This window comes from Arachis hypogaea, chromosome 2 (assembly GCF_003086295.3).
Source record: "Arachis hypogaea cultivar Tifrunner chromosome 2, arahy.Tifrunner.gnm2.J5K5, whole genome shotgun sequence".
In the NCBI taxonomy this organism is placed as follows: domain Eukaryota; kingdom Viridiplantae; phylum Streptophyta; class Magnoliopsida; order Fabales; family Fabaceae; genus Arachis; species Arachis hypogaea.
The window spans coordinates 607,189-618,365 of NC_092037.1; the positions used below are offsets into that span (position 1 = coordinate 607,189).

Below are 11,177 nucleotides of genomic sequence, written 5' to 3' on the forward strand. Positions count from 1 at the left end.
AAGTGATTAGAAAAGGAGACCTCATCATAATATATAATGCATGAGTTTATATAGTTCATATTCATATCGTTACTCACCATTAGTCACACATTGATAGTGTGATATAAAATTTGGAAGACAATAATTCAATCAATTTTTTAAGGAAATGTAGTAAAATTAATAGCACAAGACTAATCATTAAAAAAATGGACTTAATTGAGAAAACAAAATTAAATCTTAAATAAAATGTATCTACACAAAATAAATAAGTAATAGTAGCCAGTTTGCAGATCAACCACTAAAGTTTGGTTCAATGCTTAACCAAAAATGTTGGGGTTCAGACCTAAACCTAACAAGAAGAATAATAGTGTAATATTATAGCTTTGTGACTATATGAGATTATGTTTACTTTTTTTTGTGACTTAAATAAGCTTAAAAAAAAAAAAATAAAAAAACTGTTTAAATAGAGGGACAATCTTATTTAATTAAAACTATTCTTAAATTTTTTTTTAAGAAAAGAAAGCTCTACTTGATGAGGTTGTAATTTTATTGCCATCTTTGTTATGATGTCTATTATTATATTTGTATCTCTTATAATTAAACAAAAATAAATACGCTAATTCTAATACATGATATCTTTTATTTTGCGATGATATATAAGATCAAGTTTAATTATACTTTGTAGGATCCAATTAATTAGAAAATAGAGGAAGTAAACCCAAAAAAAAAGGGTAAAAACTGGTTAGATGCTTTATCTAAATGTTTTGCTCCTAACATGTTTCATTAATTGGCTAATAAGGAAAGAAATTAAAGCTATCCTTAGTTGTTGGAAGATCCAACAAAAGGGAAGAGTTTGTGTTATTAACTTCTTATGTGATAGGTTAAGATTATAAAAAGGGCAATTAATTGCTTCCATTTAGAGCAACACTACTCTAGTCAATTAAAGTAACAAAGTATTTAAGTTAACCAAATATCATATTAAAATTGAGCGACTCTATCTCAATGTTAAAATCTAATTCAAAAAGCAATCAACATAAACTTCATGCGTATTTTGTTCCTACTTGTAGCACTTGTATATCAAAGAAAGTTGTGGAATCTATTGGAGCCATCCTCCATGGATATGATGCTTTTGTTATTAGATAACAAAAAGTCTTATAGGGTCACATCTTTTGGGACCACATATACCTGGAATCTTATTCCGAATTAACTATAGATAATGCATATATTGGTGCTTATTATATAAAAAATATTGATAGTAATAATAGACTAGATAATATAGGAGACTCTTGCTTTTAAAATAATGTATAATGTTGTTGCACAAAGTAAATAGGAAAACAATCTAATGTGAGTACATACATCGTCCAAAAAAAAAAAAAACAATTGAATAATATTACTCAATTTTAGTTTAAGATAAATTCTATGAAGAAATTTTTAGACAACAAAATTTTTAACCACAAATTAGTATTCTTTTAATATTTTATCTTTATTAACTTTTTAAATATTGTATAACTAATATATATGTGGAAAAAAACATTTTTTATGGAGTATTTAAGAATTTGTCCTATTTTGTAAAGAATTTTTGAACAAATATACATGTTTAAAATTATAAAATACAGCACTAAATTACTCATAAAACATGTTTCTTTTAATTAAATTATTAAGGCCTTTCTCTTATATTTTTCCTTTCCATACACACACTTGTACCTTTTTACTTTGAGCATGGCAGCATTTGAGAAAACAGTCTTTTTACTTTGCCTTTAACCTCAAGGAACTCTATATAATTAAAGGTATGAAAGATTGGTGGTGGGTGGTGGAAACCTAACACATTGAGGACCACCAAGAACTAGGAAGTGAGGAACCACTCCAAATTTAATTATTCATAATAAAGCATACATTGTCATCACATGCAAATGCAGATATATCGAGCCATTTTGCCTTTCATTTCAATCTTATTCTCTTTCACCTTTCTCTTGAATTTGTGATATTTTTTTACTAGTAAGTTGCATTGGGGGAAGGAAGGTGGATGAGTCAGTCAATTGGAAATTCTGCTGATGAATAAGGTCATAGTTACTTGCTGAATTCTCAATCTATCTATAATCTATGTACTTAGGTTGTTAGGTTTATGCTATGTTTGTCCAAAGGGATATTAAGCTGATGGTAGTAGCCTTTTGTGAACTTTTTTCTTTTCTTTTGTCACTGGGGTTCCTTTTTTTCCCTTTTCTTTCTTTTCTTCTCACATCAATATTTGCACAATTAGAAGTTTGGCTTTAGAACAATAATTTTTTTTTTATCAGGAGTCTAATATAGTTATTATAGCTTTTATAAGAGTTTTGGTATTTTTTTCTCGTCCCATCAGCTAATTTGTTAGTAGTGTTACATCAATTAAAGTCTAATATAAATCATAATTGTAATTTATCATGCATCTATTAGTTAGGTCACTTTCAAATTGTCAATTTTATGTTTAAGATATCCAATTATAAGCGTTAAAAGCTATTTTCATAACTTCACATCATCTAAAAATATACCGTTAATTATTTTATAAGATTTTGGATTTTTATCAATATAATATGATTTGACTTTTATAATTGAGTTACACGAGTTTATTAATTCTAGTGATTCCAGCATGAAATTAGGTCAGTGACAAAGCTAGATATATCCTCCAGTACTAATCATAAAATCCATCCCCTTGGATATATTGTGTGTGAAACTTGTAGTGTAGTTAACTTTATTTCTCTTTGTCCAACTCCAAGCAATGCTGCCTAACTTTCTTTTGACTAATAATAATATCAGGTAGGCTAACTCCAACAACTGGCTTTTAAGCTTTGGATGCCCCTTTTTCGTAATCTCTATCGTTAAAAGTGATCTCAATCCATATGCTATCTAGAATAATAAAGTAAAAGCAAAGTAGCACTGCACTGTGGGGATAAATAAACAAGACTTGAATTGAGATGGGACCAAAATCATTAAGAAGTGTCCTTGACCAACATGAAAAATTCTTGATAAAAAAGCTAAAAAATTAAAATTAGTTTACGTTTCGACACATTAATTTTTTAAAAAACTTACAAATTTTGTATTTAAAACAACCTTAACAAATACTTTAAGAACACTTATTTGCAATACCCTTATTTTGTTTACATTGTTGGTCAATAAAATTTAGAAAAAAAATGGCAAATTATTACATAGTATTATAACATATGATCAATTTTTTTTACATATTTGTGACCATTTTTATTTGTTGCTTGTATATATTGAAGAAACGTTCTGGGACTGAATTAAATTGCTTTGGACAGTAACGGGCTATGATACTACACACTGGACTCGTTAGCAAATATAAATTTCAAGCCCATCCCAATACCTATTTTGTTAAGCGGGCTATGAATTATTAGCCTAAAACTAAAAAAAGCATGTTGACATTTCTTTTACAATAAAAACCATGTCGACATTATCCGACTTTATCAAAAGCGAGAACTTAATTCCCCCAAAAAAAAAAAAGCATGAACTTAATGATTGATGAAACATGTTACATAGGCATAAGGCACACTACATGATAAACTAGATCACCTAGCTTCGTTGACCCAAGAAAAAAGGGTCACCTTAATGGCTAATGCTTTTGGTTTCACATGCGAGACATGAAGCATATGAGGTTCGTATAAGCTTAATGATTAGTAATTTGTTTGCTCTGCGTTAAGCTATGGAATAATGAAGCTAAAGCTACTTAAGGATTCATAAAATCCGAACCTCTTGTGAGCTAAATAGAAGAAACAAGAAATGGTATATGTATATGGGAGTTTCCTTCCACATCTTAAAGCAAAAGTCTTGCCTGCAGAAATGGCATTCACATTCTTAAATATTAAAGCAGCACTTGAAAGAATAAATGAACTTGTAAACTATGGACTTTTGGTATTTAAACCTTGGCAGTTGGCAGACATATTATGTAACTGAAAAAATAAGAGTAGAAAGAAAAATTTACTTTCAGTTGATGATTACAGCATAAGAGACCTTCTCTTGCGCCTCCTTGCTTTCTCCAAAATCCGCTGGGTTTCTTCTTCTTCTTCTTTGGTCAAATTAGCAAATAGGTCTGCTCCATTTCCAGGAAACACATCTTTAGTGCAGTTATTGTTTCTATTAAAATAACGATTCTCTATTGTATTAAGTATTGCCAGAATTTTGATAGAAATCATATTAACACTAGGAAAGAATTTCGTGAATGGAAAAGTAATGTTTAATAACTTATATTGAAGTGAGTAAAACAGGTGAAGGAATGAAATTAACAAATTAACAGAGGAAATGTCCTCAAATAGTCTCAATACAATGTAATATTGCTCAATAAATAAATTGTATAAGTATGAGATAAATGAAATAGACAAATGAGGCAAGTGTGGTGAAAATTCAACAATCATCCATAGCATCAAGGGCCTATTGGAACGGTAACTGTCCTAGGACATAAATGCCAACATTGGGAGCCACAAACTTATATGGAAAAGGAGACAAAAAAACAAAATGTCCAATTTTCAGTTTACTAAAAAGTTGATAACAATTAGGACAAGGACAAAAAAACGCTTCTCTCTATTGGTTCAGTGTTTGTATTATTTCATTATTTGTTCTAAGAAACTTACCAAATACACTCCCAGTATCTCGGCAAGAAAAGAAAAGCTCAGGGAAAAAGAATTATTAGTCAGAGGGAAAATTTAAACAAGATAAACAGAGGGAAGATTGTACCAATTGGCTGAGGGCGAGGGCCTAGCACATACTCCTCCAATTTTGTATTGGGCTTCCTCACTCGTGTGCTTCTCCTCACACCCTCATTCTCTTGGCTAAGTGCTGCTTGACCCTCACTAGTAACTAACTTTTTGTTAGTGACTTCCCTTTTTGTTCCTTCTGTGTTGATGTCAGCTAAGACATTCTTTTTGCTCAATGCATTAGCTACAGTTATATACATTAGAAACCAAACGATATGGTAACCTACTCAACTAACTATTAATAGAATAACTAACTTTTAATGTCTGATACTAGGATATAAAAGATTTCATTATTATTTTTGCCAAGCACCTTCCTTTTCTTCAGCCAAGCAGGAGAAACCTTCCTCAAACTCTTCATCAGATTCAATGACAATTGTACTGTCTCTTCCACCCCTTACACGCTGTCATTCAACCATGGAAAAATTCATAAATCATATATAAGATTTCTCAAATTAATTAGGAGAAACATTTTGAATGAAAATGAAGTGAAAGCTGTCACAGTCAAGTGCAGGAAGCAAGACTACCAAAACTAATTTGAGTTAGAAAGTGCACAGCTTTCTCTGATCAAGAAACCATGATTGGGATGATAGACAAATTTTGAAGATACCTCATTAATGGATGGTTCCTTTTGCTTGTAGTTCTTGGACATTCTGTCTGAAAAGGTGACTTTCACTTGTTTTACTGTCTTCAAACCTCCCATTTCTACCACTGGAGCTACAGTATCTTCTAAGCTCATAATACCTTTACTGAAGTCATGAAAAATCTTCTGAGCGTTCAAACAACAAAAGCATTTTCAAAGTGCAGAATTACCAGCAGCAAATAAAAGCATTAATGATATGTGGAAAATCGAAAAGAAAAATAGTATAAAAGAATCATAACACCTGAATAAACAGACATTTATCAGCTAATATGTAAAAGTGGATAAATAACAGTAATAACATTCATGATTCAAATCTCTTCACATTTGTTGTGAAAACTGAAAAGCATACATGTTCCTGTAAGCAAAGCTTAACAAAGGCTTTCATTAACTAATATAAATAAAGGTATGGAACTTCCTGATTGGGAAGACACATTGGTATTATAGTTATAGGCAAGAGTTGTGCTTACTTAGCAGGAGGCTGATGCATTTCTGGTCTGGTAAACTGACTGCAAATATTCTGCCAGCTAGAATATATCAGATTTTTTTTCCCCCTGAAACTATGCTGCTCACAAAGGGACCAGGAAAAAAAAAAAAAAAACAAGAGCAAGGTAATCCCTTCACAGTAGGATTTTTTTTCCAGAAAAAGGAACAAAATAATCTTCTTTTTACCATAGGAACTATCAAGAAATTCTGTTGAGTTCATAAAGCACCTTTGAAGATTGATTAGACTGTATCAGATCCTTGTCGTTAAGATTTCTAATAGTACGAGAGATTTCCTGTTCATAAGTGAAAGTTTCAGAGCAGAGGTGAGAAAAATGAAAGAACATGCAAGCGAGATGAGGCCGTGACAGAAAACAAATGAAAGGAATTTTAGAGGTTAGCATGCAAAACCCAAAAACTCCCAAATGGGAAACAATATATAATTGACAGTCTGGTATAAGGAAAATTATATAACACTATAAGAAAGTTGAGTTGCGATACTTATAAAGTGATAATGACATGTAGAATTCAATATTATGGCAATTAAATGAAACAGAAATGTTACGGGACTGCAGGACACGTTTAACAACTGGAGAATAGGGATGGCATAGTCTATTATTCCACAAATTATAACTATGTTTTCCAGTATCCATCATATCTACAGGACCAAATTATTTACAGAATCAGGACTAGGTCCAAAAACTAGTATGAATATTCATTTCACAGAAACTCCAACCAGTACTAAAACTAGAAGAAAGCTGAATCTTCAGATGTGGCAGCGGAAAATTGTGAGAAGTTGCACAACCCGTGTGACCTAGTTGTGCCTTAATGAGCCATTGCAGATGGGCGATGGTCAAGGTCTCCCGTTCAATAATATTGAGGGTATGCATATGAAGAGGGATAGGCTGTAGGGTGAACTTCTGACAGAAATTGACGCTGTGAGAGTGGAAGAGGAGCCATGTAACCACCAGGGTGTTGGAGACCGAATTGCTGATATGTACGTGAAGGTTGAAAGATTAGATCATAACATGCGGCAGCCTCATGACCATGCCTGCCACATACTTGACAGATAACAACTCTAGACCCACCAAATTGTCCGCCACTACAGTCTTGAGGTCCAGAATTTCCAATTCTGCCTCCATGAGCAGGAGCTACTGGTGCTTGATACCCACCAGAACAAGCAAAGCCAGCAGCATGCAAATCAGGTGGATTCATGGAAGGATTAAAAGAGCGTGATTGCCGAAAAGACTGGTTAAGTGCAACATTACCTGAAAATGCATCATTGGCGTTATCCTTGTGACGCTCATCGAACCATGCTTCGAGGATAAGCAGAAGTGATTCGAGTTTAGGTATAGTCAATCCACTGAATTGGTTATCGACAGTCGTTACTAAGAGGACAAAATTATTATACTCTCGAGGAAGCCCGTCCAAGATAATTTTGATGTGTTCTTCGGTCGTGATCGGTCTTTTGGCGAAGGCTAATGCGGCCACCAGGAGTTTGATGTGGAGAAGGTACTCGTTCACTGTGCGAGAACCCTTTTTGATGTCCCGCAACTCTGAAAGATACTGATGAGCTCTTGCTCCAGCCAGGGAATAAAAAAAATGGTGGATTTCATCCCACAGCTGCTTTGATTGATTGCAGCTAAAAAAATGCACAAGCATTGGCTCAGATATTGACGACAGAAGCCATGTTAGCAGGAGCTGGTCCTTTTGTTGCCATACAAGAAATTCAGGATTCAGAATACCACGAACTTCGTCTTCTTGAGACATGAACTTCGGTGGAAGTTGGGAATCGCTAGCAATGTGTTGCTGCATATTATGGCCACGAATCGCAGACAACACTTGCTGTTTCCAAAGAAGATAGTTCTCCTTGTTGAGTTTCAATGAAATCGGGTGAGAAGAAATGACAAGATTTGAGTGCGCAGTGGACGGAGATGCAGCGGGGGAAGGATTGGCCATGGAAAGAAGCTCAAGATTCCGTGAAAGATTCTGAGCAGAGGTGAGGAGATGAAGGAAAATGCAGGGGAAAGAGAAAGTCAAAGAAAATAGACGAAGGGAAAATACCCAGAAAGTTTCTACTGAAATGAGTTATAAAGCTCGGATGAGTGGAATCACAACAGATTAGTAACGAACTAGTAAGTTAGTAACAACTCTACAGCTGTAAAATCAATCCATAACTGTCTACCAGATTCACAACAAACTCAGAAGTGAGAACCTATAACAGAAACTGCGACAGACTAACCGTTTTCTCCAAATAAAAATCATTTGTAAAGTCATCATTTGGTTGACAACCATAACGGGGACTTCATTTTATTATTAGAGACAAAAAGCTTATGAACATGGGATGGCGCCATTGGCATTATATTTTTTAAAAAAAAAATGTCAAAAGGGTTTCCAACTGAGGGTTTAAGTTAAGGACACGTTACACTTTAGAAATAAATATCTGTAACTAACATTGACCAAAATGCTAAAAATTTAATAATATGCTAGCATGGATAGTCATTATTATTTGGTCATTGCCATATCATACATGCCTGCATTTCAGTGGTGGAGTTATGGAGATCAATTTGTAGACTTCGGAGAGAAGCTTCAATTAGCTGAGGCAAGGTTGAAACAACCGAATATACTTCCTGTAACTTCTCTTGGTCTGTAGTACCCTTGCTCATTCGTTCCAATAAAGATTTCAAGCTCTCTTCAATTCTTGCCTTAGTTTCTTCTTGTCCGTTGGTCTGATTTAAATCACAGTCAGTCTGCTAAACTTTGATATCCACTGATGTTTAAAATCAGGCAAGTCATGATCTAAATCAGATTCTTACTATTAATTGGAGTGAGTTATCCTGAGCAATCAACTTCTGCTTTATGCATCCCACTGAATTGAAAATGCATAGTTAAAATAATATGCTATGTCATAAAATAACAACCTTCCATGAATACAATTCCCAAAAAGCTGTTACATAATATTTTCAATGCATTTGAATATGAATCACTTACTCTCTAGGGTAACTTCCTTTGTTTCTTTGTTTATTTGCATTACGTCACACTGAACAGAATCCAAGATCATTGCAAATCTCCTCAATGAAGTTTCCATCATGCCAATTCGGTGTTCAAGTCCATCGTTTAATTGACCTGCAACACAAACAGTATATTTATCAGCTTAATTCACATGCACATGCACATGTAAAAGATAACATCAAACTACAACCTACTTATATATGTCAAATGTGAAGGCTAAATGGTGTAACCGTAAAAGCTTTTGAAACAAATCTCACACTACTATGAATTAATACCCTTACTTCTATGCTCTGGAGGATTCTGTTTGACCTTCAGATTGGATGAAGATTTTGAGTTCAGTGTTTGACTCTCTTCTCGTGAATATGTAAGATGGGAGAAGCTAGAAATATTCCTCAAAGAGTTCTCCTGCTCTTGAGAACTAACTCTCTAGAAGGATGAAAAGTACATAATAGACGCAGAAACAGTATCAGGCATTGCATATATTTATGTCTATAGAGTAATTTTTACAGTCAAGTTTATTTGTTTTTGTGGGAGAAGGGGGGGGGGGGGGGGTATTTATCAACTTTAGCTAACTTGTGTAACTGGAAAATGACATTCTTTATGAGAAATTGGAAATCCTGCATAATCTAAGGTTGCAATAGTCAACCTGATAATTCGTCACAGCCTCGTCAAGAGAGTTTTGGGAGAAGTGAGACAACATTCCAGGCTGAGATGAGAGTCCCTGAGAAAATGATAGCTGAGATTGCTGTGACGCTTGCACACCACTTGGCACAGTGTTTGGTCTCCTAGTCCTACAAATTTTTCATCTTTTTTTTATTGCACAATAAATAAGCAAAAGCCACAAGAAATTATCAACGCTGTTGAACCTTATCACTACTGGTTCCACAAAATTATCAACACTGATGAACCTTCTTAGTACTGGTTCTTAGTACTTAGTCAGATTCAGACACAGCAAACTCAAAACGTCAGATAAGCATGAGAATTTTGGGTTCTTCTCAGTCCTAACATCACTTATAGTAAAGCCTTCAAGTACAAGTTATTTTACTCTTAACTAGGAATTATACATCCACATTTTATCAGAGGATCCAAACAGAGCGATAAAGAGAATTGAATGTAGGAAATGCCACTGAGTCAGAAACTCAACAAAGAAAGGGGGGAAAAAGTCTTCAATCAATGAATCAAACAAAAATTGGAATAACATTAGTTCCACCAACAATTTAATATCAAATTTCCTCAACAAATAAAGGGCTAAATGTAGTATATAAGTCATTTTAACCAGGCTTATAGATCCTATAACTTTTCAGAGGAATTCAAACAGATCATTATAAATAATTAATAGAAAGTGACTCAGGCTTGAGTTCAGCGACACAAAAGAAAAAGAGGTCTAAATCTACAATTTTATGTGATTTTTTTTTTTTCAACAAATGAAAAGAAGAGATAATTGAAGTAGAAGACATTTCAGCTAAGTTTCAAGATCTGATGGCTGTTCGGAGAATCCAAACAGAGATTTAGAGGTAATTGATAACAGGATCTGCAACGAAGGCAAAATTTTCAGCCAAAAAACAGAATCAAACGTACAACTGGCTGAATGACCTTCAAATCCACAATGCTATCTGAATTTTCTCAGCAGAACTGAAGCCAAGTAGTTAAACCTTAAACGAAGTCATTGCATATATAAGCACTAAGACGAATCGCAATTTAGGAAGCAATCAGAAAATCAACAAAATGATAAAGACAGAAAAATCCTTAATGTAGCAGTTAATAAGAAAATTTTCTCAGCAACAAAATAATCAGATAAATAAATGAATGAACTAATTGAACATTTGTGAGAGTAAACCAAATCGTTATCGTAAACAAAAAAGAGAGAAGTATGCTAAGTGCGTGAAATGACGAAAGGATTGAAGCTGAAGAAACCTTGAGTTGTGGAGGATTGGAGGAGGAGGAAAGACGGGAATGGAGGACAGATCGGAGACCTTGTTTATGCTTATCCTTCTTCTCATCCTCTCGATCTGGATCTGCAGAAGCGCTTCGGTGTTGCGATTGCGAATCGGTAATCGTTGTAAGGCTTTTTGCGATTTGGAGAAGAGAGAGGAATGATGAGTTGCAGCTTGCAGTAGAAGTAGAAAGCAGCTCGCAAAATGAGAAGATTGGCGGGAAATGAGTATTTATATGCACGTTGGATTGGGTTGTTGTTAGCCACTTCAAAAATTCAAATACAACGGCTTGTGATCCTGGCTTATGATTTAATTATTTAATTAATTATTATTTAAATAATTAATATAAATATAAATTATTAATTAAATAAAAATATAACTATTAAAATTATT

At 33.8% G+C, this 11,177-nt stretch overlaps 1 protein-coding gene and 3 long non-coding RNA genes across 4 annotated transcripts; all 4 read right to left on the reverse strand.

Moving 5' to 3' along the window:
• Positions 1-3,304: 3,304 nt before the first annotated feature.
• LOC140177976 (uncharacterized) lies at positions 3,305-6,091 on the reverse strand. Its single transcript, XR_011869826.1, has 5 exons — positions 5,826-6,091; positions 5,326-5,464; positions 4,699-5,119; positions 3,950-4,057; positions 3,305-3,799 (listed from the first exon to the last, which is right to left on the reverse strand). It is a non-coding gene; the product is annotated as an uncharacterized lncRNA (long non-coding RNA).
• Positions 6,092-6,705: 614 nt separating this feature from the next.
• LOC140180881 (uncharacterized) lies at positions 6,706-7,797 on the reverse strand. The gene has a single exon (XM_072222425.1). The coding sequence runs from the start codon at positions 7,795-7,797 to the stop codon at positions 6,706-6,708; it is 1,092 nt and encodes a 363-aa protein (XP_072078526.1).
• Positions 7,798-8,352: 555 nt separating this feature from the next.
• On the reverse strand, positions 8,353-8,947 carry LOC140177748 (uncharacterized). The gene is made up of 3 exons (XR_011869257.1): positions 8,830-8,947; positions 8,655-8,707; positions 8,353-8,567 (listed from the first exon to the last, which is right to left on the reverse strand). It is a non-coding gene; the product is annotated as an uncharacterized lncRNA (long non-coding RNA).
• A 196-nt stretch (positions 8,948-9,143) lies between these two features.
• Positions 9,144-10,968, reverse strand: LOC114925548 (uncharacterized). The gene is made up of 3 exons (XR_011869258.1): positions 10,765-10,968; positions 9,497-9,641; positions 9,144-9,276 (listed from the first exon to the last, which is right to left on the reverse strand). It is a non-coding gene; the product is annotated as an uncharacterized lncRNA (long non-coding RNA).
• Between the last annotated feature and the right edge of the window lie 209 nt (positions 10,969-11,177).